We start from the raw sequence: 26,723 nt of genomic DNA on the forward strand, positions 1-26,723 counted from the left end.
AGACAACATCTTTCCCTGTTTAAAGTACCAGCAATAAAAGCTTTCATGGAAGGCCTCAAAAGAGTCATTCCACCAAGACTACCGCCTGCCCCTGTCTGGAATCTCAACATAGTACTTACCAGACTAATGGGACCACCTTTCGAACCTATGCATAGGTGTGAAATAAAATTCCTCACATGGAAGGTGGCCTTTCTTATAGCTATTACTTCACTCAGAAGAGTAAGTGAGTTGCAAGCATTTACAATACAAGAACCATTTATGCAGCTACACCAAAATAAAGTGGTTCTTAGAACAAACCCAAAATTCTTGCCTAAAGTAATTTCAGCATTCCACATCAATCAGCCTGTGGAACTACCAGTCTTCTTTCCAAAACCACAGACGGTAGCAGAAAGAGCCCTACATACATTAGATGTCAGAAGGGCAATATTGTACTACATAGAAAGAACACAAACTTTCAGAAAGACAAAACAACTATTTGTAGCGTTTTCTCCTACACATAAGGGCAATACTGTCTCTAAAGCAGGCATTGCCAGGTGGATTGTAAAATGTATACAAATATGCTACTTAAAAGCAAAGAGGACATTAACTGTTCCTCCTAGAGCTCACTCTACACGTAAACTAGGAGCATCTATGGCATTCTTAGGAAACATTCCCCTAGATGACATATGCAAAGCAGCTACCTGGGTTACACCGCATACCTTCACAAAACACTACTGTGTAGATGGGCAGGCAACACAACAGGCTAGAGTGGGACAAGCTGTACTAAAGACTTTATTTCAGACTCTTGCAACAGACACTGGTGGCCACCGCTAAGGAGATAACTGCTGTATAGTCTATTCATAATGTACCATCTGCAGCCCATATGCCTCGAACGGAATATGCTTCTTACCAGTATGCATCTGTTCTTGGCATAGAGGGCTGCAGAGTGGTACATGCCCTCCCAGCCTCCCCGGAAACCTGTGTCTGTTCCAACACTATCTTATTTAGATACACTTACATGGGCATTTCTATCTGTATTCTATCATACTACTCCATCTAACCCTACTATGGCAAAACAATCTAAGGATGGAGCCGATGCCCATGCGCACTAGCACCCAAATTGGAGTCACCAGTCTCGTGACGACAAAAGACTTCTCCAAGAGAAAAACAAGTGCAATCATCCGAGCCCAACACCAGATGGCGATCCATTCATAATGTACCACTCTGAAGCCCTCTATGCCAAGAACAGATGCATACTGGGAATTAGCATAGTCCTTATTGTGGAAGCAAAAGAATTCTAGACAACAAAAACCGCATTCCTGCAAAACAATTATTATAAAGCAGTCTTTGCCAACATTATGCTAATTTCTTACTTAAGCAAAGTTCCTGTGAGGACTTTTAATGGTTAAGTAAAAACGTGAGATGGTAGTTCAGCTAGATAGTACAAGTCATTGCCCACTCAGTTTTTCGGTTGGTGTAAACTATTGTCCCTCCGGGATGTTGAACAAGATACGGTTGACATCTCCTTGTAATCAATTTCCTTAGGTTGCCGAGGATGGACATATGGATGGTAATTAATATAGTTCATGTTCAACTTAAATATCTAGCTATTCAAAGGAAAATATCTTGTCAGTGTAGGCCGATTTTAGTCAGGTGAACTGTAAAATAAAGGGGCGCACAAGTGAGTATTTGGTCAAATGATCAAGCGGAATGATGCTTGCTTGTTGTTCTGGAATAATGCTGGGTCTCATGCGGTCTGGTCAGGAATCAATGTGATCTAAAAATTTAAGTTGAACATTAACTAAATTAATTACCAGCCATGAGTCCATCCTCTGCAAACTAAGGACACAGCCACATTCACTAAACCAGTGTTTCCCAAACTGTGGGTCGGGACTTACTTGTGGGTCGTGAGCCAATTTTTGGTGGGTCACTAAAGTCCTGATCTATATGTAAATAATATTTAAAATAATTAGCCCTATTTGTGCACCACTGCAAAGGTGTTGAACAATGTCCCGTAGTTGTTTTAAAGCAAAATCTTTTCAAGTATTAAAAAGCAAGACTTTACATGAACCTTTCAGTATTTGTTGCTGCTGTTTTATTTTTTTTTACTTCAAAAAGCCATTCCAACAGCAAATGTGCTCAATATACATGATCATACACAACCATACCAGATTCGAGTCCTGTATTTGGCTCAACACGCTTTGATTCTGGGAAAATCATTTAATCTCTAGTGCTTATAATCAAATTAATCTGACTCTCTGTAATGTAATCTGTTGCTCATGTAAAGCACTCTAGTGTACCCTTGGGTCATGTTTGCACTATATAAAAGTCCAAAATTCACCACTGGACCTTATTTTTTTTTTAAACAAACTTTATTGATCACCACATTTATTTGTCGGATTATTATAGACATTACATTATCGTTTTCTTGCTGCTAGCACATGATAGTCTATACATAATGTGTGCACACAGGCGCAACCTGGATTGTCTCAAAGAATACATAATTCCTTACATTTCCCTTACTACAAAAACCTCCCTCCCCCCACCTGAGTTCTGGACCGACAGATCCAAACACCACTGGATCTTGTCTTAACACAACAATGGATATGAGGCCTTACCGCTGGATCTTGTCTTAACATAACAATGGATATGAGGCCTTACCCAATATTCTGCTGCAGAAGAGGTTTCTCAATTTTACAAAAATCACTGGTAGCAATTCCAAGATTTTTGAAAAGTCTTGTGACTACTAGTGATCAGATGCCACAGGCCTGCACCCCACTGACATGTTACAGCGCAAGACTCCACTGTAATTCACCATCTGCAGATCAATATTTTGACCACAGTGTATTGAAGGGCACCGTCAAGGTTATGACATTTATAAGAATTGCTGTGATCACATTAGTAAGTAGCCCCACCTCAAGCCTATTAAGGGTCTGTGGGCCGTGAAGGTTTGTTCTAAAAATTGGGTTCTTGTTTGAAAAGGTTTGAGAAGCACTGCTCTAAACACAAGGGACATCCTGAATAAAAGAGCCTTGAAAAAGCCTTGGCCTGCTCGCCTTCGCTGGGACAAAACACATGTTGGCTGTAGAGCCCAAAAAATAGAAAGTCTGATTTACTACAAATTTAATTTTAAAAAATTTGCATCTGTTTTTAAGTGTTCATACTTGGTGTCTTTCAAATGTTTGTAGCAAAAAGAAATAGATGATCTTTGACAATTATTGTCTAATAATTTTATTATATGTGTATCTGCCTGCTACAGACATTGATACTAATTAGGTTAAAGCTTCCACCTGGAATAGATGCATGCTCCATACCAAATTATTGTTTTTCAATGTAATGAGAGATGACAAATTAAAAGGTATGAGTTAGAATAAAGACCGTTGCTTTCTAATCATACTATTCGACAATGTTTATGGGGCTCCCCACCTCGGTAATGGTAGATGCTAGTTGTAGGTGTCTGGGCATATCTTGTAGGATTGCAGGAACATTAGAAAATACACTGCTAAGATCTTGGATGAAAAGACTCCAATGTAACCTCTTCTACCCCACTAATCCCTCTCTAAAATCAGTGAGCTGCACAATGACAGACTTAATAGCAGCTCTGGCTTGCTGCTGCTTTTCTGAATGTTTTACGTCACAGAAGTGTCATGATTTGAATTTGGACATCATATTAAATGTCAAAACCTTTAAGTAGAACACAATCGGATGTCCAGCCAAATCGGTAGCGCATCAACTACTGACAAAGAGCTGCAATTGGAAACCCTCTACTAATAAACAATTGGTATTCAAAGATTCCCCAGTAAAATAGCTATTTTCAAACTACTGAAGCAGAACCTTGATTCTAGAAATATGTCTGAATTGTTGCCTCTTCTCCCTTCAGTTATAGGAAATATACTGATAGATGGCTTACCTCTGTTTTCCACCTGTGGCTGCAATGGAGAAAGTCTGTATACCTTGATCTGAAAGCCGAACTGTGAAGGGAGACATTTTTCCTCACTAGCTACTTATCGAGAAAATGACTGCCATGTTATCACCTTCTTTGTGATATTGTAATTTTGGGAATTTTCTAAAAATGAATCAAAGAGAATTGTGACTCCACATGCGAAAGTATCAGTGCCTTTTGTATGCAAGCTTACATATTGGTGGTGGTTGTGCACTACATATCTTTCAGAATCAGCCATTCCAAATTTTATGTAGCTTTCTTCATATACTCTTCCCATTGTACCTAGTCAGACATTGCTTACACCATCTCCACCCTTTTACGACCATCTGCACCTGTGCTAAGGGTTTTTGTCTTGTAGACTTTCTGGGAGGCTTAGATATGCCTCTACACCAGAGGTGATGGTCTCCTTAACCCTGGTGCAATTGATCCAATAACCAGACTTTACCAGACCTGACTTATGATATTTACAATACCTTCCGATGAATCATTGAACCACACGTTAATGTTAGATATAATAAAGGAAAGAGGACATCAGATGAAATTTAGGGGTTAAAGGAAAAAGTCTCCCAGAACTCCTAGGGATATCAAGTATTATATGGGAACATTTTGTGAAGAGTGAGCGCGTTCGGTGACAACGTGGCTAATGCACAACAGTGAGGCTACACGATTCATTTCCTTTGCAGTCAGAAATTACCTCTGCACTTCTGGACACGCACTTTCCAAACAGGTAAAAAAAACTGCTTAGGAATGGCCCAGGGATTTGGAAAGAAGTGGGTGTTTTTCCGGGGTTTATAAAACAAAATGATTAAATATAGAGTGGCTGTGGCTGGGTGTTTTGCTCTTTTAGGAAAGAGAAGTGGCCCCTGTGAAATAAAATGTGTATTAGAATTTTAAAGGACATAAATTCGTTAACAAAAATGAATTTGTTTTATCTGTGTATGTTTTAGCATTCAATGTAGGTTTCCATAAAGAAATCTATATTTAAAAATTGTTTATCTCCATTTTTTTAATGTAATTTTCAGAATTTACAGATGACTAAAGTATCCCGAAGGAGGCATCCTGTGTTTTAATTTATGTGCATAAATCTTCTATTGTTTTGAAACATTTACGTATAATTTTTCTAGATTTCAAAGTTTCTTTTTCGTATTGTCTCTTTTAACAGTGTACAGACAAACTAGAGCGTGACCGGTTAATTTTATTCCTAAATAAACTGATTCTTAACAAGGTAAGATTTCTTGCTTATTTTTAAATAACATTAATATTTCACATGTTAGTTTTTGACAACATCTTTACATTCATGCTGGGATAGGGAGAATTTGCAAGGTAAATGGAGTTAGGTCCTGGGACATGTAGTTGGTTGGACCATATATATATAGGAAAAAGTTTAAAGATACCAACCACACACTTTCTTCAATCCTTACATTTAAGGAAAAGAACAAACCAGTATTGCTCAAAGGTTTGTTGGGTAGATCTTGTTCTTACCCTTTTAATTTCTATTTTATGTATGAAAAGGAACAACACATATGTTTTCACTTAATATAAACAGATCCTTGTCTAAAATTGACAATCAAAAATTATTTTGAAAATAAACCATATATGAATTCATTGGTCTATATAAGTCAATTGATGTCTATTAAAATAGACATCAATTGACTTATATAGACCAATGAATTCATATATGGTTTATTTTCAAAATAATTTTTGATTGTCTGCATTTATATGTGGTTTGTTGAATATAACATTGAGCGTCACTTTGTCAATTTTAGACAAGGATCTGTGTATATTAAGTTAAAACAAGTGAATATTGTACATTAGTGTATATATATATGTGAATAATGTTTTGTATTTATGTGTAAATGTCATAAATGTGTTCCTTTTCATACATAAAAATCTTTTTGAAAAAATAGAAATTAAAAGGGTAAGAACAAGATATACCCAACAAACCTTTGAGTAATACTGGTTTGTTCTTTTCCTTAAATTTAAGGATTGAAGAAAGTGTGTGGTCGGTATAGGGAGAATAGCAGACTGTTTTCTTCTTGCTTAGGGAGACATTTAATTAGCAATTGGCAATCCCTCCTTTCAAGGTTCTTTTGAGAGAGCTTTATCGAGGCTGGTCTTAAGTCACTCCCTTGTTTCTATTTATCATCATTTTAGCAATGTTTTGCAGCCCAGTGAATATGTCTATAGTTTTTTTGTTTTTTTTTTTACGTTGGAAAGCTAGCTAAAGTTAAGTGTGTACTTTTCCTAGGAGATATCAGCACCTGTGTGAATTATCCAAGACCTAATGCATGTATTATTGTTAAATCTGTTCATAGATGAGGATTCCCTTAATATTTTAAACAGCGATCCAAACCTTGTTCCAAAATTCTTTGTGCTATATGCTTTCTACTGTTCATGTTGTATGTGACCAGAGAAAGCATACTCCCCATTTAAACTTAGTGCAATGCAGCTGATTATGTTACCTAGGTGAATAACTCCATGCTGTCATAACCAGTAGGAGTAAAAGAGTTGAAATGTGCTGAATGAGAGTGTTGTAGTTTCTTGAGTGTTACTGTGAGATTAGACATGGTCCTCATTTTCTACAAGCAATGTGTGAAAGACTAAGCTTACATTTTCAAGGCAGACACTTTCCCTGTGTGATTAAAAAAAAATGCAGGTAAATTTGGAAGCCATAGAAACTTTTCTTCTAAGCAATCTTCAGCTGGTATTCATTGAAATTCAGTAGCCTAATTCACAACTACCTGTTGATTGATTTTATGTTCTCTTTGTAAGAGGTTTTGATTAGATGCTGCTACTAAGGGAAGAGGATAGCATTATTTCAGAAGGGGTCATATTGTCGGTTGATAGTGGCATGCCACTATTTTGATCGTTTGACAGTTAGGTCACCTCCTGTTCAGTATAGGGAGGTGGTTCTGTGATATCCTTCCAAGTTGCTGGACTGTGCTGAATTAGTTCTATTCATGTAACGTAACTGGTGCTATGTAAAGCGTTCTGACACCTGATTGGGTCAAGTTCGCGCTATATAAAACTCTGGGGGGGGGGGGGAATTAAAAAATCAGTAGTGCTGTGTTTCAAAGTAACATGATTTTCTAATGGGTACTTCTAATGGGCCATGAGCTATGCATATTACAACACATATCATCAATGGTATACTTAGAGGTTTGCTGTCTTTGCTTTTTAAAGGAAACAGTTACCTCAGTTTCATTTAAATGTTTCAGGTCGGTCCGACTATTAGGACGTTGCCCTTACATTTTCCAGCACTCCGCGACAAGACCAGTCCAGTTCGAAGGGGCAATCCTGGCCTCTGTTCCCATCCTGAAGCTGTAGAAGTTCTTAAGGTCTGCCACCACACTCCCCGCTCTAAGTCAAAGAAAACACACAAAATATCCAACCAGAAATTCCCTTCCCGCTATTCAAGTACTCCTGAGTAGGCTCGAGGCCTTCACCGTGCCTCTCTATTTCGCTTCAGAAGTCGCTCGACGTCAGAGCCTACCCCACAACTTATTACATCACACCCAGAGTTTCAGAGGCTAACTGCAACACCAAGGAAGACCCAAGAGTTATGTGATACTCACACTTTGAATTCTTCCTAACTCGACTCCCTCTGGCATGCCTCCAGTCCCCAAGTGGCTTAGAGGCCCTCTATTTGAGATACGGCCAGTGGATTCACCCTCAGCGCCAATTGTACTCACAAAATCCACCAGTTGCCTTCTTCCGACTCCTGTTCCCGCATCACCTCCATACTGCATACCCGTTCTCAGAGCCTCGTCTCCAATTACAACTCGATGAATGCCAGAGGATGAGGTTCATATTGGGCTCTCTGGCTCAGTGGGCACCACTACGAGCTCTGCTTCCATAGACTCACCACCTCCCCGCTGGATTTGACACACCCTTAAGGAAGAACACCCAAGTTGCATTCCTTATTTAGGACGGATTTGAAAAATGGTAACGATGCGGGTGATAAAACTGGGCAACCATACCACATGGAGAATTGGTATAAAAATCTTCAAGATGCCAGTTTCCTTGAAATTTTCCCATATATGGGTTTTCTCTCACCCTTTGGTCCTGCAGCTGAGGAGATGGCTTCTTATGCAATTGTCATGCATAGAGCAGCTGAATTTCTTGACCTCAACTCCCTACCTTGGAGGTTAAAACAAATGTTTTGATAGAAGGGCTCCAGCTAAGGCAAATGTTCACTGAGCCCCTCCAGGTCTTCAATGAGGCGTATACAGGTACACTTTTGGGGGCTTGGGCCAAACTTGGCCCTGGTCCCTTGGTCAATTGCCAGTTACAACCACCCGGCAAGACCCTGCGTTCTTATTTCAGCACTCCTGCCCGGAAAACTTGGTGGTGCAGATGTCTACAAGTCAGATGAACGCTAATATCTTCCCTAGTAAACACCCCACCCCGATCGGGAATCCAAATGTATTGGGACCTTAATGAAGAGGGTATTTTCTTCCACTACCTTGGCCCTCAGGGTGTGTGAATGCCAGCTACCTCCTGGGCTGCTGTACCCAACCTCTTTGGGTTTCAGTGGCTCAAGTCCTCCCAGGTGTCCCAGAGGACCTCCGACCTGTCCTCATCCAAACCATTTAGGACAACTGTGATTCAGCCACGTTCTCAATTCATTGTGACTTAGAAGCCAACTATTCCATCGGGTGGGCCATTGACACTAGCGTCCCCAGTCGCCTCTATTCTTGACAGCGGGCTACTGTTTTTTTGGACATATCCAGTTGCCTTTATAGACTAGCCCTTTGACAGGGTTCGTCTTTTTGAGGACAAGTCAGATTCCGCCCTGGAACAGTTCAAGGAGAGAAGGGACACTGCAAGCTCTTTAAGCTTATCTGCCCCGCTTTGCCAGCTGCATCTGCCTTACTGTTCCTTTTCCAGCTTCGCCAAAGGTGCCCCATACCCCCAGCTAATTCAGTCTCACTAAGGTGGACAGCAGTTTTGTCGCTGCGACGCCTCAAAGCTTGTGCAGTCTGCATCAGTGAACCATACAGTCCATTGTATCTGTTCACCCCAATCTTGTCCCGTCACCCTCCTGTGGCCCCACCTTCCAAAGACTTTTTAGCAGGCCCTTAGTGGAGCACAGCCACCTGATGGAAAGAAGAATCTGACGATTTTTGTTGGATGGGCGGACCATTCCTTCAGAAAGGTGGGTCCCTTTAAATATTTCGGAAGGGGTACACCATATCCTTAATTGTCTCTCCACTGCACCTTCCACCATTCCCATCGTGGTTGAAGGAGGACCATCTGTTTGTCCAATGGCAGGAAGTGACTAAAGGGGCTAGCGAGATGGTTCCTGCGCCAGAATAAAATTTTTATTCCTGCTACTTTCTAGTGCTCAAGATGGATGGAGGTCTTCATTCTATTTTAGACCTGGACCCTTTAAAAAGTTAAGATGCTCACTCTGAACCAGGTCTTGACTGCCCTCGACCCTGAAGACTGAATGGTGGTACTGGACCTGCAGGATGCATATTTCCATACACCTGTCATACAGGTCCATCGGCACTGCTTGCGGTTCCTAGTGGGACAGGAGCATTTTCAGTTAGTGTTGCTCCCTCTTGGTCTCTCCAGTGCCCTTGGGTATTCACAAAAGTGATGGCTGTGGTCCCAGCACGCCTTCGGGGGTCAGGGGTTCCAGCCATCCCCTACCATGATAACTGGCTGTCGAAGGCAAGCTTGTCTCAGGAGGTTTGCCATAGTTTGGAGGTGGTTGACAATTACCTGTCATCTTTGGGGTTCACTATCAATGTGTTGAAATCGCTCTTAACTCCTTAGACATTCCCTCCTCGTCGGAGGTTCAGGTTTTTGCCTTTCGGCCAGATATACAAGCTATGATAACAATCTTTCCCCCTCATTCCTGGAATTCAGTGAGGTTTACTCTGTGGTTGCTAGTACTGATAGCCTCATACTTCCTGCTAGTCAAGCACACCACGTGGCATATGTGGGCTTTGCAGTAGGATCTGAAGTCTCAGTGAGCTCAACTTTAAGTGGAACTCTGACCACATCCAGATCTGGGAGGAGACTCTAAAAGATCTGCAGCGGGGTGGTTATTGGACAGCCATTGGGTCAGTGTCAGACATCTCTATGTAGCCCACCTAGATTTGACTGTGTAGTCAGTGTCAGGCGTCTCTCTGTAGCCCACCTAGATTTGAGCGTGGACACCAGTGCATTCCTTCCGGGTTGAGGTGAACATCTGGGAGAGCTGAAGATCAGATGTCTCTGGTTTCCAAACGATGCCTGGCTTCATATTAACCTCATGGAGCTGAGGGACATCCACTTGTCATGGAACGCTTTCCTTACGTTCATGAAAGGGAGGCTGGTGCAGGTGCTTATGGACAACAATACTGCAATGTGTTATTGCAACAAGCAGAGCGGTGTCAGGTCCTTGACTCAGTGCCAGGAGCCGCTAGATCTCTGGATATTGCTGGAATATCATTGGATCGTCATGTCGAAGTAACACCTGGCAGGAACTTTGAATGCTAGGATGATGAGCTCTTCAGTTGACGCCTTTGCGGATCACAAACAACAGTTACACCTGGAGTTGGTGTAAAGTCTCTTCCACGAATGGGGAGAATCTTGGCTAGATCTGATTGCCACTGATGCGAATGCGCAATATCGGCAGTTCAACATGTTCAAGTCTCCAAGGCGCCTCTCGCTAGAATATTTATTCCCCCTAGAGTGGCACTCAGGAGTCCTGTATGCCTTTCTGCTGATACTACTTCTATTCCAAGTTCTGAAGAATACCAAGAATGACAGGTCCCAAGTCATCTCAGTGGCCCCGGATGGGCGTGGACAGTTTGGTATCCAGAATACCTGAGCATCTGTCTCCAAACATACTGCCCCTTCAAAACACCTTCGTCGCTACAACAGGGAAATATTCTGCACCCAGGCCTTCACAATCTCCACCTTCATGCATGGAGATTGAGCAACAACAGCTGAACTCCTTCGACCTTTCTCCATAGTTTGTTGATGTTATCTAGGCAGCTAGGCATTCCTCTACAGAAACTGTTTATGCCTGTCGTTGGGACAGATTTATATTGTGGTTTGATACATGTCAGAATGACCCCCCGACCCCACCTCCTGTCCAAGTTATCTGACTTTGTTTTTTTCTTTGTTTCTTGCCAACCAAGGCTAAGCTTTGGGTACAGTTATGGGGTAGCTTTCGGTTCTTTCTGCCTTTATTTTTTTTAACAGCTGCTGGAGCAGCTTTCAATGTTAAAATAACCAGCTGCTTTGTTTCTTTAAAATGTCTCCAACTCACCCCCCCCCCCGTTCCCCCCTCTCCTTTCATCATGCTTCATTGGTACTGTAACCTTGTCCTCACATATGTGAAGTGCACTCCCTTTAAGCCACTTCACAACTTCCCTTTACAGCTTCTCACCATCAAGACTGTGTTCCTCGTCTCCATCACTAGCTTCAGCCTCTCTGTTAACCAGCCGTACACCACCTTGTACTCAGACAAGCCGGTTCTGTGGACGCGAGCATCCTACTTACCAAACGTTGACGCCATTCCACATGGATCAAACCATCACCCTGATGGCGTTCTGTGCTCTGCCTCACCTCCGTAAGAAGGAGAAGGAGAGACTTGATTTTGCGTACTCCAAAAGAGTGCTTAAAATTTACGTTGATTGTATCAAAAAGCACTAGGTGGACAATCAGTTCTTTGTGAGTTTCGCTGGGGTGAGAAACAGTAAGGCTGGTATAGAGAACCATCTCCTTTTGGATCGTACTTTGCATCAAGTTCTGCTAAGCACTGACCATTAAGTGGCATTCAGAAGGTCTGCAAGCCTAATCCACCTGGACCAAACCTGCTACCACTGTGTAGGCATGTGGCGTTCCTGTCCTAGACATCTGCTTGGCAACTATGTGGGTATTGCTCCATATGTTGTCCAAGCACTACTGTCTGAACAAACGGGGTTGCTGAGAAGGGCATTTTTTCCTGTTCTGTCCTCCAGGACAAGTCATAGACCCCCCTCCTAATAGATTCTGCTCTGGTATCTATTCAAAAGATGAGTAATCAGCAGTTAGAAGTCTATATCAGAAGGACACGTTACTTAACTTCAGCAATGCGCTGTCTGGTAGAGACTCTATCTAACCTCAGATTCCACTACAACCGTCCCATCCTCCATGTTCTGTTAATTGGGCTCTATCCAATATTAAGATCCTAAGTCTAGGAATCCGCATACTGCTCAAAGCCAATTTGCTGTTGAGGTTCTTCATATGGGGATGCGGAGAACCTTGAAAGCAATGGACATCAACATGCAGGAAAGGCACCTACAGAAGCCTGCCCTTCATTTCAGAAGCACACCAGCCTCATTGCTGAGCCACACAGCACCACGTACCACCATGCAGAGGCACTTCTGGAAAGTTTTTGGATTCAGCCTGACGCATGGGATATTTTCAAAAGGTGAGGAACTTGCAGTGTCTACCAAAAAAGCATTACTGAAGGTAAGTAACCTGTTCATTGGGATTTTGCTATGTATCGACAGTTGTGAAATCTTCATCGACCTAAAAGTGCCGTCTCATCTGACCAGATAGTAGTTCAATGAAAACAGTGCTGTCATCTGTTTTGCAATACTTTAAAAAACACAAAGGAGGAAATGGCTACATCGTTTATTATGAGTGCATAGTACAATACAACTCTTAAATTTTTTTTTTTTTTTTTTGGTGCAAGACGTTTATTTAGCACTGTTAAGTATACACAGCATACTGCCACAACCCGGAGGCCGGCTGCTATTGCATATCTCAGAAATCACGAATAAAAACAGTGGACAGAAGTCAATCTTGCGGTGTGGAGCTGCATATAAATACAATATCACTAGTAACAGTGCATGTATAGGTAGCATATAAATGCGTCTTACTTTTGTCGGTTTTTGGTTAAGATAAGAACAGTTAAAAAAAAGAACAAAACAACATTGTAAGCATGTGCACCACTAACAAGCATAGGTTGGGAGGGGGGGGGGGAACAGCACGTCACGGCGACCCCGTGCCCCATGGACATGTATGGCATATGGGTGAAAGGAAAACAACACCAGAGACAAGTCAAGGGGGATAAAGTGCATAGTGCAATCACAAGTTACATAAAGCTGCAGAAAGCACCACAACACTTCATCCCACCCCCCCCCCCCCTACGCCAAGAACGTCATTATAGCTCACAATTCATCTTCACTCGATGCTTCGTTTATCAGGTAGCATTGCAGCGGGGCCCAGATATCAGTCGGCCTGGATGAGAGCGGCAGTAACTCCGCATAAGTGTGAAGCTGCTCCTGACAATACACCAGGTCCCGTATCCATTCCTTAAATTTGGGCGCCCTCCCCCTGCCCCATCTACAGGCCACCCTCCGCTTGGCCAGCAACAAGGCTAACGCGACATATTTGCGGTGAGCCGCCTGCAGGGGTTCGACACAGCCCAATAGCGCCATCTCAGGAGTCGGCAGCACCGTAACATTTATCATTGTAGAGAGGGCCTGAAATACCTGATCCCAGTACTGACGTACAGTGGCACATTCCCAAGCAAGATGCAAAAAGTCAGCCCCAGGGGCCCCACATCGGTCGCAATTATAATTTTCCCGCAGACCGAATCTGCGTAAGCGAGCCGGGGTATAGTACAATCTATGCACAAATTTGTAGTGGATGATTCCACACCTGCTGCTGGATGAGATACGTTCTGTCTGTAATAAGCTAAATTCCCATTGTTTGTCGGTGAGGGGGGCAGGCAGTTCCCGATCCCATTTCGCCTTGGCAGGAAGCGTGGTGAAGTCAGTGTGAGTTCTAATTGATCTGTACAGCGTGGACACTAGTTTATACGGATTCTCTAGTTGTAGTATGTGTTGCAGGGGTATGAGGACTGGTGGCTCGCGCGGGAAATCAGGTGTAAGGGCTTGCAGCACATGCCGCAGGCGCATGTAGTAAAACACCTCCAGTGAGGTAGGGTGTATTGTACCAAACAAGTGATCCCTTGTGTGGAACTCGCCATTGTGATACAGATCCCCCCACGTGTGTACATGGATTTTAGATAGTAAACGCCGGAAGCCAGTTTCCTGCAGTAGCAGCAATTGCGGGTGATAAGCCAGGGGCATATATGGAGCGTAGAGGAACTGCAGTCCTAGTGAGGCACAAATGCGCAACCAGGCCGTGATAGTGCTAGACAAAGTGTTCGGGGTCTTATCCCTCCCTTCCACAACGGCATACAGAGCACCCTCTATAGGCGTGGGGTGCGCCAGCCAGTGTTCCGCAGCCAGTTGCGGCATGTATCTCGGTTGCCTCACCCAGAAGTAAGCATAGTGCGCCTGGGCCGCCCTGAAGTACAGCTCAAAGTCAGGTACACCGAACCCCCCTCTCACATACGGCCGTGTCAGAACCTCCCATTTGAGCCTAGCCTGCCTCCCACCCCACACCAATTTAAGCATTTCCGTTCTAAGCCTTTTAAAGAAGTACGTACCAGGGTGAAAAGGTATGTTGAGGAACAGGTAAAGCAGCTGCGGAAGCACAATCATTTTAATCAAGGAAGCCCTGCCTGCCATCGACAGGGGGAGCGTCACCCACCTCGAAACCTGGTCTTCAATCCTACTAATGGCAGTGCCATAGTTCGCTCTCATAAGTGCTTCCCGGTCCCTCTCGATATGAACACCAAGGTACTTGAAGTCGCCTTCAGTCCAAGTGAGCGGATATTCCAGTGGGAAGGCCTGTGTAGCCGCTGTGAGGGGGAAGATGCACGATTTGGCCCAGTTTATCTGCACCCCGAGAGGGTCCCGAACCTAATGAATTCCCTAAGTAAGGGGTGTAGGTTGTCCCGAGGGTGTCGGACATACAACGTGATATCATCTGCGTACATGGATATGAGTATTTGTCGCTGGAAGCAACGCAGCGCGCTATCCTTATAGTGTTGCCTCAGTTTAGCAGCCAGGGGTTCCGTGGCAATTGCAAAGAGCAGGGGGGATAAGGGGCATCCCTGCCTCGTCCCTCTAGAGATCTCAAATTCTGGGGAGAGCTGCCCATTAACAAGGACTTTGGCCGCGGGTTGTGTGTATAGCAGTTTTATCCAGGAAATGAAGATGGCCGGGAATCCCATGCGATTCAGCACCCCAAAGACGTAATCCCACTCCAGGGAGTCAAATGCCTTGGTGGCATCCAAAAAGATAGCCGCCATGGGCAGGTCCTCATGTACAGAGTCGTATACGGAAAAAAATGTGCGGAGGTTGTGGGATGTAGCCCTCCCTGGAACAAAGCCCGCCTGATCCGGGAGGATCAGGTTTGGCAGCAGCAGACTAATTCGAGTGGCAATAAGTTTAGCAAGTATTTTCACATCACACGTCAGCAAAGAGAGGGGCCTATATGAGTCACAGTGTGACGCGGGCTTCCCGGGCTTGAGTAGGGAGATGATCAGCGCAGTTCTCATGGATGCGGGGAGATGCCCCACCTCCAAAGCGTCCTCATAAACCTCCCGCAGTACCGGGGCCATGAATTCAATGTATGTTTTGTAAAATTCAATAGGGATGCCATCTAGTCCTGTGGCTTTGCCAGACTGCATACTCATGATCGCCTCCTTGACCTCGTCTAGCTCAAACGGGGCACTTAGAAAGGCCCGCTGAGCGTCGCTCAACCACCCAAGCGCGACATCCGCGAGGTAATCGTCCAAGGGCGGGCCCCCCATTCCCCTAGAGGTGTACAGTGTATTGTAATGGCCCACGAACTCATTAAGGATTTGCGTGGAGTCTCGGAGCAGCAGCCCTTCGGCCGTTTCCAGCTCCAGGATAGCAGTAGGCGCCCTTGAAAGCCGGACCGTAGCAGCCAACTCCTTCCCAGGCCTATCTCCTTCTCCATATTTCCGCGCCACCCAGTATTTATGTCTAAATTTCGCCTCACGCGCTGCCTCCTCGGAGTACTCAGTGACTAAATCTCTGATCTCTGCCAGCGTGTCACTAGTGGGGTGTGCGCGGAGGGCCTCCTCCGCCCGACCTAGTCTTGCTTCCAGTGCCTTTAAACGAGTCAGGATAGCTTTAAGCACCCCCGAGCCCCTCGCAATGCAGAAACCCCTCAGTGTGACCTTGAAGGCCTCCCAGATCGTCTCCACTGCATCTACAGATCCCTTATTTCTTTTAAAGAAATCTAAGCATTCCTCGCGCAGCGTCTCTCTAAATTCCTCATCCAACAGCATTGCAGCCTGCATGCGCCACGCGGTAACAGGGGGGCCCAGTTCAGCCCCACGCATGGCGACCAGTACCGGGGCATGATCCGAATATGTCCTGCGGAGGTGTCGTGCACATGTGACAGTGGCATAGAGATGTGTCGTCAGAAAAAAGTAATCAAGCCTGGCCCAAGACCTAGCCTGTGCCGTGAAATGCGTCCCCTCCCCTGTCGGCCCGCAGTGTGTACGCCAAGCATCCACTAGGTGATTCTCCTCCAAAATGGCGCGCAACACCTCCCGCCCCTTCGTGTAGTGGTGCGGGGCCGGGTGTGAGCGATCCAGGGTCGGGTTCACTGTAACATTGAAGTCTCCCCCCCATATGATGTGCTGCGACCCCGCTTCCAGTATAGCAGCCCAGAGCGTTTCGAAGTATTGCGGGTCATCCACATTAGGGCCATAACAACACGCTAGGGTGACTGTCACCCGACCCAATCTACCCCACATCAGGCAGTATCTCCCTTGTACATCGGCTTTCATGCCAGCCATATGGAAGGGAGTTGATTTTTTAACCAGTATTGCAGTACCACGGGCATAGGAGGAATACGAGGAGAACGCAGTACTTGAGGCCCATCTGCTACCAAAGGCGTGTATCCTGTGGGGTGCAAAGTGGGTTTCCTGCAGAAATGCTATGTGCACATTATGTCTATCCAAATAACCCAGAACGTGTCGCCTCTTCCGATGATCCCCCAATCCCCGCACATTCCAAGTAAGAACATTCAGACAAGTGTCCCCCATCCTAGGAGTGTATCATATAAAAGTACAATCAATATGAACCAGCAGTCCGTACAGCCAGCAGTATCAGCGGCCCATAGCAGCTCGGGCCACCACAAACAGCAGTCCCCGAACCCTCCCTTCATATCAAGAACAGTGGACCAGCCCACCCCAATACGGGTAGAAGGTCGATGAGGTAAAGGTGCACATGCTCGACAACAAAACAAAAACTTAAACCCAGTGCAAACCCAGGTATTCAACACTATAAAACGTAACTGACGCCTTTCAGCAAGCAGGCCTCCGCGCCTAGCCGTCCACGCGGTAGTCCATTTTCTCCGTCTCGTGCAGCGACACACAGAAAGAGGAGTTGGCAATCGCATTGCCATGAGTCGGGGCCACAGGCCTAATTCGTGGACAGTGAAAACCATGGACCAGACCAGTACGAACTGACCCCTTGCAGAACTCTCCCCCTCCCACTGAGGCGCCCCCAACTCGCCAGTACCCGGTGCCCACCCCCCTCCCCGATCAAACCCACAACAACACAACAGTAAAAGTGCATTTAGCAAGTTCAGTGGGGTACACCCATTCGGGGTTCTAGAGGTGCACCGTCGTCCACCCCCGCCATTCCTCACCGCAGTTACCTCCATTCTTACCGTCCTTGTCTGGGCGAGTGAGATAGCATGGGGGGGTGGGGGCCTGGCATGCTACAGGGCCTGCAGCACCACCCAGCCCTACACTCCTGAGGGCCATGTCAGGAGCAGCAATCCAAGAGAGTAGACAAATAAAGCAGCAAAGGGAAAGCGAGCAACCCAGTTCATTCCGCTCCAGAATCATGTCCGCCATCCGCCTGCGCAGCTCTTTTGTCTCTTTTCGGTAGAGTCTTGATGTAATCCTCGACTTGTTGCGGGTTCACGAAAAAGTGTTGCATGCCCTGGTGGGTCACGCGTAGCTTGGCAGGATAAAGCAGTGCATAGTCAATGTTCAATCCTCTCAGTTTCCTTTTCACGGCTAGAAATTTCCTGCGTTGTTCCTGGACAACTGGAGTAAAGTCCGGATAGATGGAGAAGGATACTCCCTCATAATTGAGGTTCTGATTCGTTCTCGCCGCTTTCAACGCTGCATCTCGATCACGGTAATTGAGCAGACGTGCTATGATGGGCCTCGGTGGGGTGCCCGGTTGGGGTTGAGGTCCAAGGGAGCGATGTGCCCGCTCTACTATAAACTGTTTGGAGAGGGCCTCTTCTCCCACCGTGGCCATGAGCAAACGTTCAACATAAAGCTCCATCCGCCCCGTGTTTGTGGATTCCGGAATTCCCGTAATCCGGACGTTGTTCCGCCTGCTCCTCGCCTCCAATTCTTCGTTCTTGGCGGCTATCACCCGCAATACGTTGTCCATGCGAGAGAGTCGCGTGGCCTGCGATGTCGTGGCATCCTCCGTTTCAGATATGCGGCGCTCGGCTTCCGTCAACCGTTCTTCGTGGACATCCATTCTTTGGACGATGCCGTCCATCCGAGCGGAGAGTCGGTCCACCTTGTCCACCACCGTGGCGAATCCTTGCCGCATCTCCTGTAGCATAGTTGCTATCTCCGGGACCAGGGGGGCTGCCTCCGCCGCCGGGCTCCTCGGCGGCGCACTATCTCCCGACTGTTTAGTCCCCTTTTTTTGCGTTGCCGGTTCAAATTGCAGCTTGGGCTGCCGAGTATCTGGTTTTCCCATGCCAGGCAAGCAACAAGCGCACCGCGGTTCCAAGCCGCTCTGTTAGGAAGCACACGAGCGGGCAGTCACGGCGGTGGACTGGGTCCGCCGTCTAGTGTTCAAGAGTTGTCCGGTTCAATGCAGTTGCACCACAGAATGTCGTAGGCAAAGAGAGCAATCCGCCGAGGCAGGATCCCACAGCCAGGGTCGATGGGTTCAGGTCCGCGTGGTGGAGGTGCGCGAGGCGCAGTGCGGCCTACACGCCACGTGTCAGTCCTGGGCGTTGCGTGCGGTCCAATGCCGCCGCCGGCGAGGTTTCAGCTCGCGGTCTCTCCCGCTCCAAACTGATCGCGGTCTAACTCCGTCCCCGTAGGTCGTAGGATCTCCAAACTCAGACAGAGTGTGCAGCAGATCTATATCAATCCCCCAGATCGTTTTCGGGCGGGTGGTCGCAGTTTTAAAGGATGAAGAGAAGGATAAGTATGCCAGGCAGCCGGAGCCACACTAGAGTGCGGCCATTCAGCTCGTGCGCCCTCTAGCGCCCCCCCCTACAACTCTTAAATTGCATGTGTTTACATGCACTGGAGTTCTTAATGTCTTCTGAAGTGCTTGGAAAATGACTTGTTTGCAGCAAACAAGCTGAAACTTTGCTTAATTCTTACCTATTTTTACTCCTAACTTAATACCTTAACTAAACTGCATCCCTAGGAGGTTGTAGCAGACTTTACGGCAAAAAAACCTTTGATTTGACTGCATGGCAGCATGGTTCGTGGTGAAAATGTGCTGCCTCATGGTGACTTACATTTTCTGTGGGGCATGGTTTTATGGTTCATAAACTTGTCTGATTTTAAGTTCTTGTTTATATGTAAATGTTTCAGAATCTCTGCAGTATTTTATACAGTCGCTCAACACACAAGAGGATGACGGCTACTAGGAATTCACTTCAGCAGTCTGCCCATCCTATTGAAAATGGGGAGGCTAGCCATCTGCCTCGTATTTCACTTCCACTAAGGATATAACTTGACCTCATTGCTTGATTACTAATATCTACTTGCAGTGACAGCTGGTTATATTCATGACCCTGTTCCTTATTCACAAGAGTTTACATGATGAGGCTCCTAATTAAATGTTTCCCCTCACTTCTTCTAACTGTATCCCAACAGAATCAGTTGAAAAATCAGTAGATGACGTATTGTTGGTCTTTATTATGTGGCCCAGAATTCCCATCCTCTTCTTGACAGAGGAAACATCCAACCAGCCAGTCCTAGTGAAACATTCTAAATGCCATTTATTTTCCTAGATCTCTTTCAGGATATAAGACACTTCATAAATACATTTAATTTGTTGGTCCAGTAAGTTGGAAGGCTGGTACAATCAGTTGCACCATGAAATCATTTTGCTCATTGTGTCCCTCTTGGTAAACCTGATCTTTTTCACATGCACAATCTTTGGATGGGCAGGTCCAAATCTCAAAAATTTAATTCTGAGCCATTATGAAACTGTCACAATCCCCGTACAACTCACATTTTTATGCTTTAACTTGTTTAGTTAATTATTTTAACTCTTCTTTATGTTTTATATAGAAAAATGTGAAGGATTTAATGGATTCCAATGGTGTTCGAATCCTTGTTGATCTCTTGACATTGGCCCATCTCCATATAAATAGAGCGACAGTCCCCTTGCAGGTAAATACCTCACTGTTTTACATGTTTAATGTTGGTTATTGAGCAAAATGCATTGGTTGTAACGCACACAGTCTAACGGAATTACGTAATACCCCAGAATCATATTCCCATGATTCACTGAAATATCAATAGTGTCTTGATGTGCGTGCTGTAACATATTTGGCAGGGCACCTTCTGATGGCACGGAATCTTTTTTTTGTTTTGTGAAGTGTGTTGGTGTAGGCTGTAAGTTTGCCCCGTGTGATAGGTGGTGTTCTCTACATACTGGAGATGATGGATTGGGAGCGTGTTGGGAGTATAATGTCTTTGTATTCCATCCAACTCTTTTGCATTTAGAAGCCCTGCCGAACTTTGGTGTTTTTATTTTTTTTTAATACCTTGTACCTGTTCTTATATTTTCTTTTTTAGTGGCATAGTGATGTATATTGTTGTCAGTGTGCCTGTTTAGGTCAACAGTGCTGTGACTCCTCACTAAACACGTAGCAGTGAGGATAGTTGTTAAATTTTAGGGTGCGGCCACTATCCTTGCGACAGGTTGAATAATAGCACTACATTACCCAAGGGGTTATATTGCTATCAACTTGAGCCGAATTAACACATTGACTCAAGAGTTATGCTTGCGTTAGCTCTGCTAGTTCCTTCAACTAAAGCATCTGGTACAGTGATCTGTGTTTACCTTTGTGGCTACAGGTTTCTTTACTGGTTGATACACTTCAGCTGCTGTCCTTCCGAGTTCATTAAAATGGTGACCATTCAGTTTCCTAACAAACATCTGTGACCAACGTTGGGCAAGCACATTTTGCTAGGGAAAGCTTTTTTAGGTTCCCAGACATGCCTGATAAAGAGAACTTAGGGGCCAATTAGGATGTTGATCCGAAAAGCCTTTGACCTGTTGTTGGACAGAAAGCCTCAAACCATATGTCTGAGGCTTTCCGACGGATATTCTTGGCTTAAACTCCGACCGTCTAATTACAAAGAAGGCGATCGGAGTTTAAACCTATCAGTCATTCCGGCTGGCATCCGGCCGGCCCAAGGAGCCCGTTGGCCAGTTGGAGGACTACCCATGTCGGGCTTTCCGGCATGCAAATCCTGTCAGAAAGTGACTTAGGACCCCCGTCTCTCAGCGTCCTCAAGTTGGGGCCCGTGGCAGCTGTAAATACCTGCACCATGTGGCAGGCACCATGAGAAGCCTGCCAGTTGGGGCAGTCTTTCACAGAAACTCCCCTTTCTCCATCGGAGCTTCTCCTGCGGCTGGTTTCCAACTGTAGCACAAGCTCCCATGAAGAAATGGGAGTTTACTACCACGCCATGTGCATTCGCATCATAATAGAGAGTGAGGAATCACCGACCTATAGTCTGTCGGTTCTTGCATCCGCCCGACATTGTAATAGGCCCCTTAGTGTAATTACTCACATTGTAATCACCATATTTCCATACAGTGAATATCTTCGCTTTGAGGACCACTGCATTTACTTGCAGTCATAGTGATCTTATTTTTAGATTGTCATTAGTCTGCAAAACACTGGTAACACCTGACCATTTGTGTCAAAACAGGCATACCGTTTCTAGTGTTCCTTCACAGAGACAAAAAAAATGAATACATGATATCTGGTGCATAAAAACCATAATATTGGTGTTCCTAGTTCTCAAAGGATAAGCTTGCACTAGCCACATGTTACATTGAAGACCTGTAGATTCGCCTTTGCTTTTATAATTGACGGCTATAATTGGGTCCCTTGATTTGCTTGACTTCATACTGGCTATGATGTTTACATGGGCTTGTGACCTGTCAACAGCACAATAAATCATCTAGAGTTCTGCTATTTAGCATCATCTTCAACCCCTATTCTGGTATTTTATCTCTCTTGTCCAAGCTTTGTTATTGCCTGAGCAAGGTAATGAATGCACTTTATCAACCATAGATCACAAAATCATGTCTGCTGCCTCTTTTGTGTGTGCAGACAGCTGTAGCCAGCCAATACACTGTCTGGCTTCACTACCCAACCTTGTCCTATTTGCAGAAGGCTAAGTGTCAAAGTAGATAGACTAGGGGGTTCAATAACCATTGCCTCCTCCTTCATGAACTGACTGACAAACATTTGTTTTCGAGTGGAAACACTATGAATATCTCTACATTCCATTGTGTCTCCTGTTTTCTGGGTTGTCCTCAGGTGTTTGAGAAACTATCTTCAAAAAGTGTGTAGTAAAAATGGATTTTTGACAGGCAACATATTCAGACAAATATTGAGAAGCATGCCAGCATCCTTTGGGTTATGCTGCAGTCTGTGAAAATGTTTTATATTTAAATAATAGAAAAAAGTGATAGATTTTGGTAATACATTAACTGAACATAATGTGGAACACTGAGATGTGTGGCTGAAATACCTCTGAATACCTGTCTACAAAACCCTTCTAGCATTTATTACCAAATTTATTTGGAGACTTCATTTTAAACTGTTTTTGTCTAAGGTTGGATTAAAATGTTTTTTTCATAATCTTTATTTTCCTCTAGTGTTTGAAGATTCTGTTATCTGCTTCTTGAAATGTCGACTTCTCTACTAACTTTGATATTAAATGTAAATTGGTCAAACTTTTTCCAAAGTGTGCAATACCTATATGGAGCTCTTCTGCCTTTCAATTAGCACAGCAAAACATTATATAGTGCAGTTAGTCAGAACATTCTTAGCTAGAAGTGGCCTTAATTTATCTGTGTGTGTTGTATTGATAAATAAGCGCTTCCTCTCCCACCTGGGTACATATATGAACTTGAATAGTGACACAAATCTGCAGTTCAAAAGGTATATGAAATAAGTTGTCAAGGAGAGCCTATTGAAGGGCTGGGTGTAATGGGGGAAAAAGGAAACCGAAATTGCGGGTGCTCTGATTATTAGGCTACTCTTAAGCATGCTCATCCACTTAGCATAAGATGTGAAATTCTGGGTGGTATGAGATTTACTGTCTTGAGGAAATGGAACAGGGAAATTCTTATCAATTACCTACACCATGCAAGTGCCAGATCCAAGATAGTTTCTATTTTTGTGTAAAATGTTCCCCAGTTACATGTCTAATTATTTTGTTGTAGACTAATGTGATTGAAGCATCACCGGATATGAAGAGAGAAAGTGAAAAAGAGTGGTATTTTGGCAATGTGGACAAAGAAAGGAGTGGGCCTTACAGCTTCGTTGAGGTACGGTGGCTGTTACCTTCGATATTCAGTTTTCCAATATGTAATGTACTTTGTCAAAACTCCAGTTTGTTTAGTGTTCTACAGTTTTGTGACAGAAATATTGGAAAAGAAAATGCAACAATGAATTCCAGCCTGTTCTTTGTATTTTCCATATGTTCATGCTCTCGTCATTTCCGTACTACATGTATCAGTGCTTTTTTATAAGCCTAGTAGTGGTGCTGCAAGAACATTCCTTCTGGAGAACCTATTTAGATTGTATTTTTAAAACATACCATCTAAGCAATGACAATCCTATATTGTCAAGAGCTGGTGTATTAAATAGTTTCTTTGTACATTTTTTAATACTGCGTGGTCCAAATAAAAAATATGTAAAAAATCAAAAAAGTGTCTTTTAGGTTTCTTGCAGTGAGACCAATCCTATTAAATGCCACATCTGTTATTACCAGTGGCATTTCATTAAAGTAAAGAAAAGAAAGCATAGGTCAAATACTTGCAGTGGTCTCTTACGCACAGATGCACATATCTCAACCAAATGAACGTCCAGCAGTGTTTTTATTGCCATTCTGTTTGTGTTGAAACCTAGTATTTGATGCGGAGGGAGTGCATAACTTAATCCTAAGAAGGCATCTCTATGGCAGTTGTACACTCTTACAGTCACCAGAACATTTATGAGGGCATCCAGAAAATTAAACATGAGAAAATAATATGCTACAGGCAATAAAAGATAGCCACAGTGCGCCTGTACGAAGCATCTTATTTTCAGTTGCCCATAGGTTTGAAACATTTTAATCAACATGAATGACATTTGACACTGCAGTCCTTTGGGGAATACCCTCCCCTCTGACATTGGAAAGGTACTCCCTTCCAGAATTCTGACCTTGTGCAAGACTCTGGATAGATGTAGCCTCAGCATTCCTATTTGTAATTTTGTATGTGGGATGCATCAACTTTAACTTACACTGTGCCTCCCTCACTGGTCATTGAAGGTGAGTAGAGAGAGTGCTGTTTCTTGCTCCATGTTTCTTATCTTCATTGACCAACATATTGCTCTACGTTGGCATTGTTAGCCCATCACATTGCAGATAAGTTGATGACTCTGGCTCCCACTGCTACTATCTGATGGAAACATCTTCCCTTTGTTTCCTCACCATATGCTTACCATTTATGTTCCAGGGTGGATCCAGAGGCTTTCTCCTCGCAATAGTCGGCAAAGCAGTGCATGACAACAATTGTGCCCCCATCCACCAGAGATGTGACATTACATTATGTCTGGGGAAAATGTGCATGTTGGTGTCAGTTCCTGTTTTTCTGGTACCTCACCATTGTATTGTTGGAGCTTTTTGTGTTTTATCTACATATTTCCTCAGCAAATCCAACAGCAACTTAGTTGCATATCACCTCCAATATAGAGGCTCTACCCCTCAGTAATCCCCAGTGAGGAGTTGGACTGTTGTGCATCCTGGGGCGGTAGACGCTTCTTACAGTCACTGCAAAGTTTTGGAATTCTCTCCAAATGAAACTGAAGAACTGCCCAGATGTCCTATCATCTGGGAAAAAAACTGCCTCTTTAAATCATTAGAGTGGCCCTATCATCCCAAAGTCTGAAAGCAGCGCTGAGACGTCTTAGGACATTTGTGCACTTTACAAATATAAAAATCAAATCAGCTCAAACTTTTGAATAGTTGTGGGGTAAGTTATTTTATTCTTGCATTAGTTTATATGGTGGTAGTAACATCATCCTGAGTGATTACAGGCCTATTCAGAGAAATACAATACCTAGTATTTTCCATGGACAAAGTAGGTTCAATGTGACACTTTTTTTCTTCCTAAAGTGCTAACATAATTTAATTTAAACCATGGCATAGAGTAGCCAACATTCTTCTTTACCTTTTAAGGTAGCGCAATGGCATTAGAGGTTAGAAGAAAAGTAACTCTGCTTTCGATTTCCAGCATTATGTGCGGTTTGAAGTGGTGTGACTGTTAAAATATAAATTATTCGAAGATGACACTGAGCGGTATTCAGTATCAGGGCGTTATAAGCAGCTGTCACAGGACCCTATCAGGATCAATCATTATTCATTTTAAAAGGATGGATTGGTCACTTAAATAACTTGTTTGACATTTGCTAAACCAGGATTTGGACTTTCTTTTCACACATTCGTGAAATACTGCTGAAGGCTTTGATGCCAGGGCAGAGGCTTTGTATTGTAGATTAGTGGTTAAGTGTCTTGTTGCTTGACAACCAGTTTTTATGAAGAAATCAAGTTATTTTACACCCCCAGTGTTGTCTATTATTCTATATGTTTACATGCCTTTTTACCTTCAGAAACTTCTCTGTCCTTCTAAGCTGTGAGAACTCAACTCATCCCATTATTACCCTGTGCCCAGTGAGCTGACCCAGTTTCATACCTTTTTCTTGTGGCCCTATGTCTAAAAATGTTTGCATTTTGTTATGCTTTTGAATAGAAATGTACACACGTCACTAGGGAGGAATTGATTTCAGATGTACCGATTTATGTCATGACATAGGCAATGATTTGTCTTCTTGTATTTTGTTGCTTTACGTTTGTTGTGTTTAGCAAGTTTGAAGGCGCGACTGTTTGAGGTGAGGTACATTTGAGTTTGGTTATGCAAGAGTGTATGAATGCCTCACATTTGTTGTCTATCATAACGTGCATGTCTGTCTTTTAAAAATTTTTTTTAGGTGTGTTCACATATTTATAAATAGCTTTTGTATTATGTGCCTATTGGAATTGTTGATCAAAAAGAAATAAACATTGATGGATTAAATCCAACCACATGGCTAATAATTCATTGGTTATCAGCCTATTGAACTAGCTGTTGTTCAGAGTAGAGCTCAGTATTTGCTTTATGTTGGTGTTTATCCAGTTTCATTTTGAGCCTCTGTGAGCATCGTTGTGCAGAATAATAGACTAGCACATTGAACATGAATACATAGATGCTCAAAGAACTCCCTTGCCACACTTGCATGTTATAATGGCTTGTTTTTTATATAGCGATTCATCCTACTCTTCTGCCATTTATAAGCTGTGCAAGTAGCAGATATTACTATTTCCTACTCATGGTACTCAGCTTACCTATCTTTGGGTGGGATGGAAGGTTGAGACAGCATTACCAGGATTAAAAGTCGTGACCTGCCGATCACCCCTTTATTCCGGTAGCAAATATTCAACTCATTGAGCAATTCCTCCATCTATAAATAACACAATGCTCAAATAAATATTTGAGCAACATTTATATGTATGTGTGTTTGTGTGAATCTTTCTTTGCTTCTCTTGGTGCTCACTGATGCTCAAATAAGCTAA

General features: G+C 43.9%; 1 protein-coding gene across 4 annotated transcripts in view; it reads left to right on the top strand.

Annotated features, from left to right (window-relative positions):
- Positions 1-26,723, top strand: part of DNAJC13 (DnaJ heat shock protein family (Hsp40) member C13) — a 1,694,551-nt gene that overhangs the window by 757,425 nt on the left and 910,403 nt on the right. For all 4 annotated transcript variants that reach the window (XR_015300721.1, XM_086942056.1, XM_086942057.1 and 1 more), the window contains 3 exons: positions 5,085-5,147; positions 20,109-20,210; positions 23,293-23,397. Coding sequence is in view for 3 of the 4 variants with exons in the window: in XM_086942056.1 (XP_086798182.1) it covers positions 5,085-5,147; positions 20,109-20,210; positions 23,293-23,397 (270 nt within the window). In the remaining variant the exon portion in view is untranslated. The remainder of the gene's footprint in view (positions 1-5,084; positions 5,148-20,108; positions 20,211-23,292; positions 23,398-26,723) is intronic.

This window comes from Lissotriton vulgaris, chromosome 10 (genome assembly GCF_964263255.1).
Source record: "Lissotriton vulgaris chromosome 10, aLisVul1.2, whole genome shotgun sequence".
NCBI classification, from domain to species: domain Eukaryota; kingdom Metazoa; phylum Chordata; class Amphibia; order Caudata; family Salamandridae; genus Lissotriton; species Lissotriton vulgaris.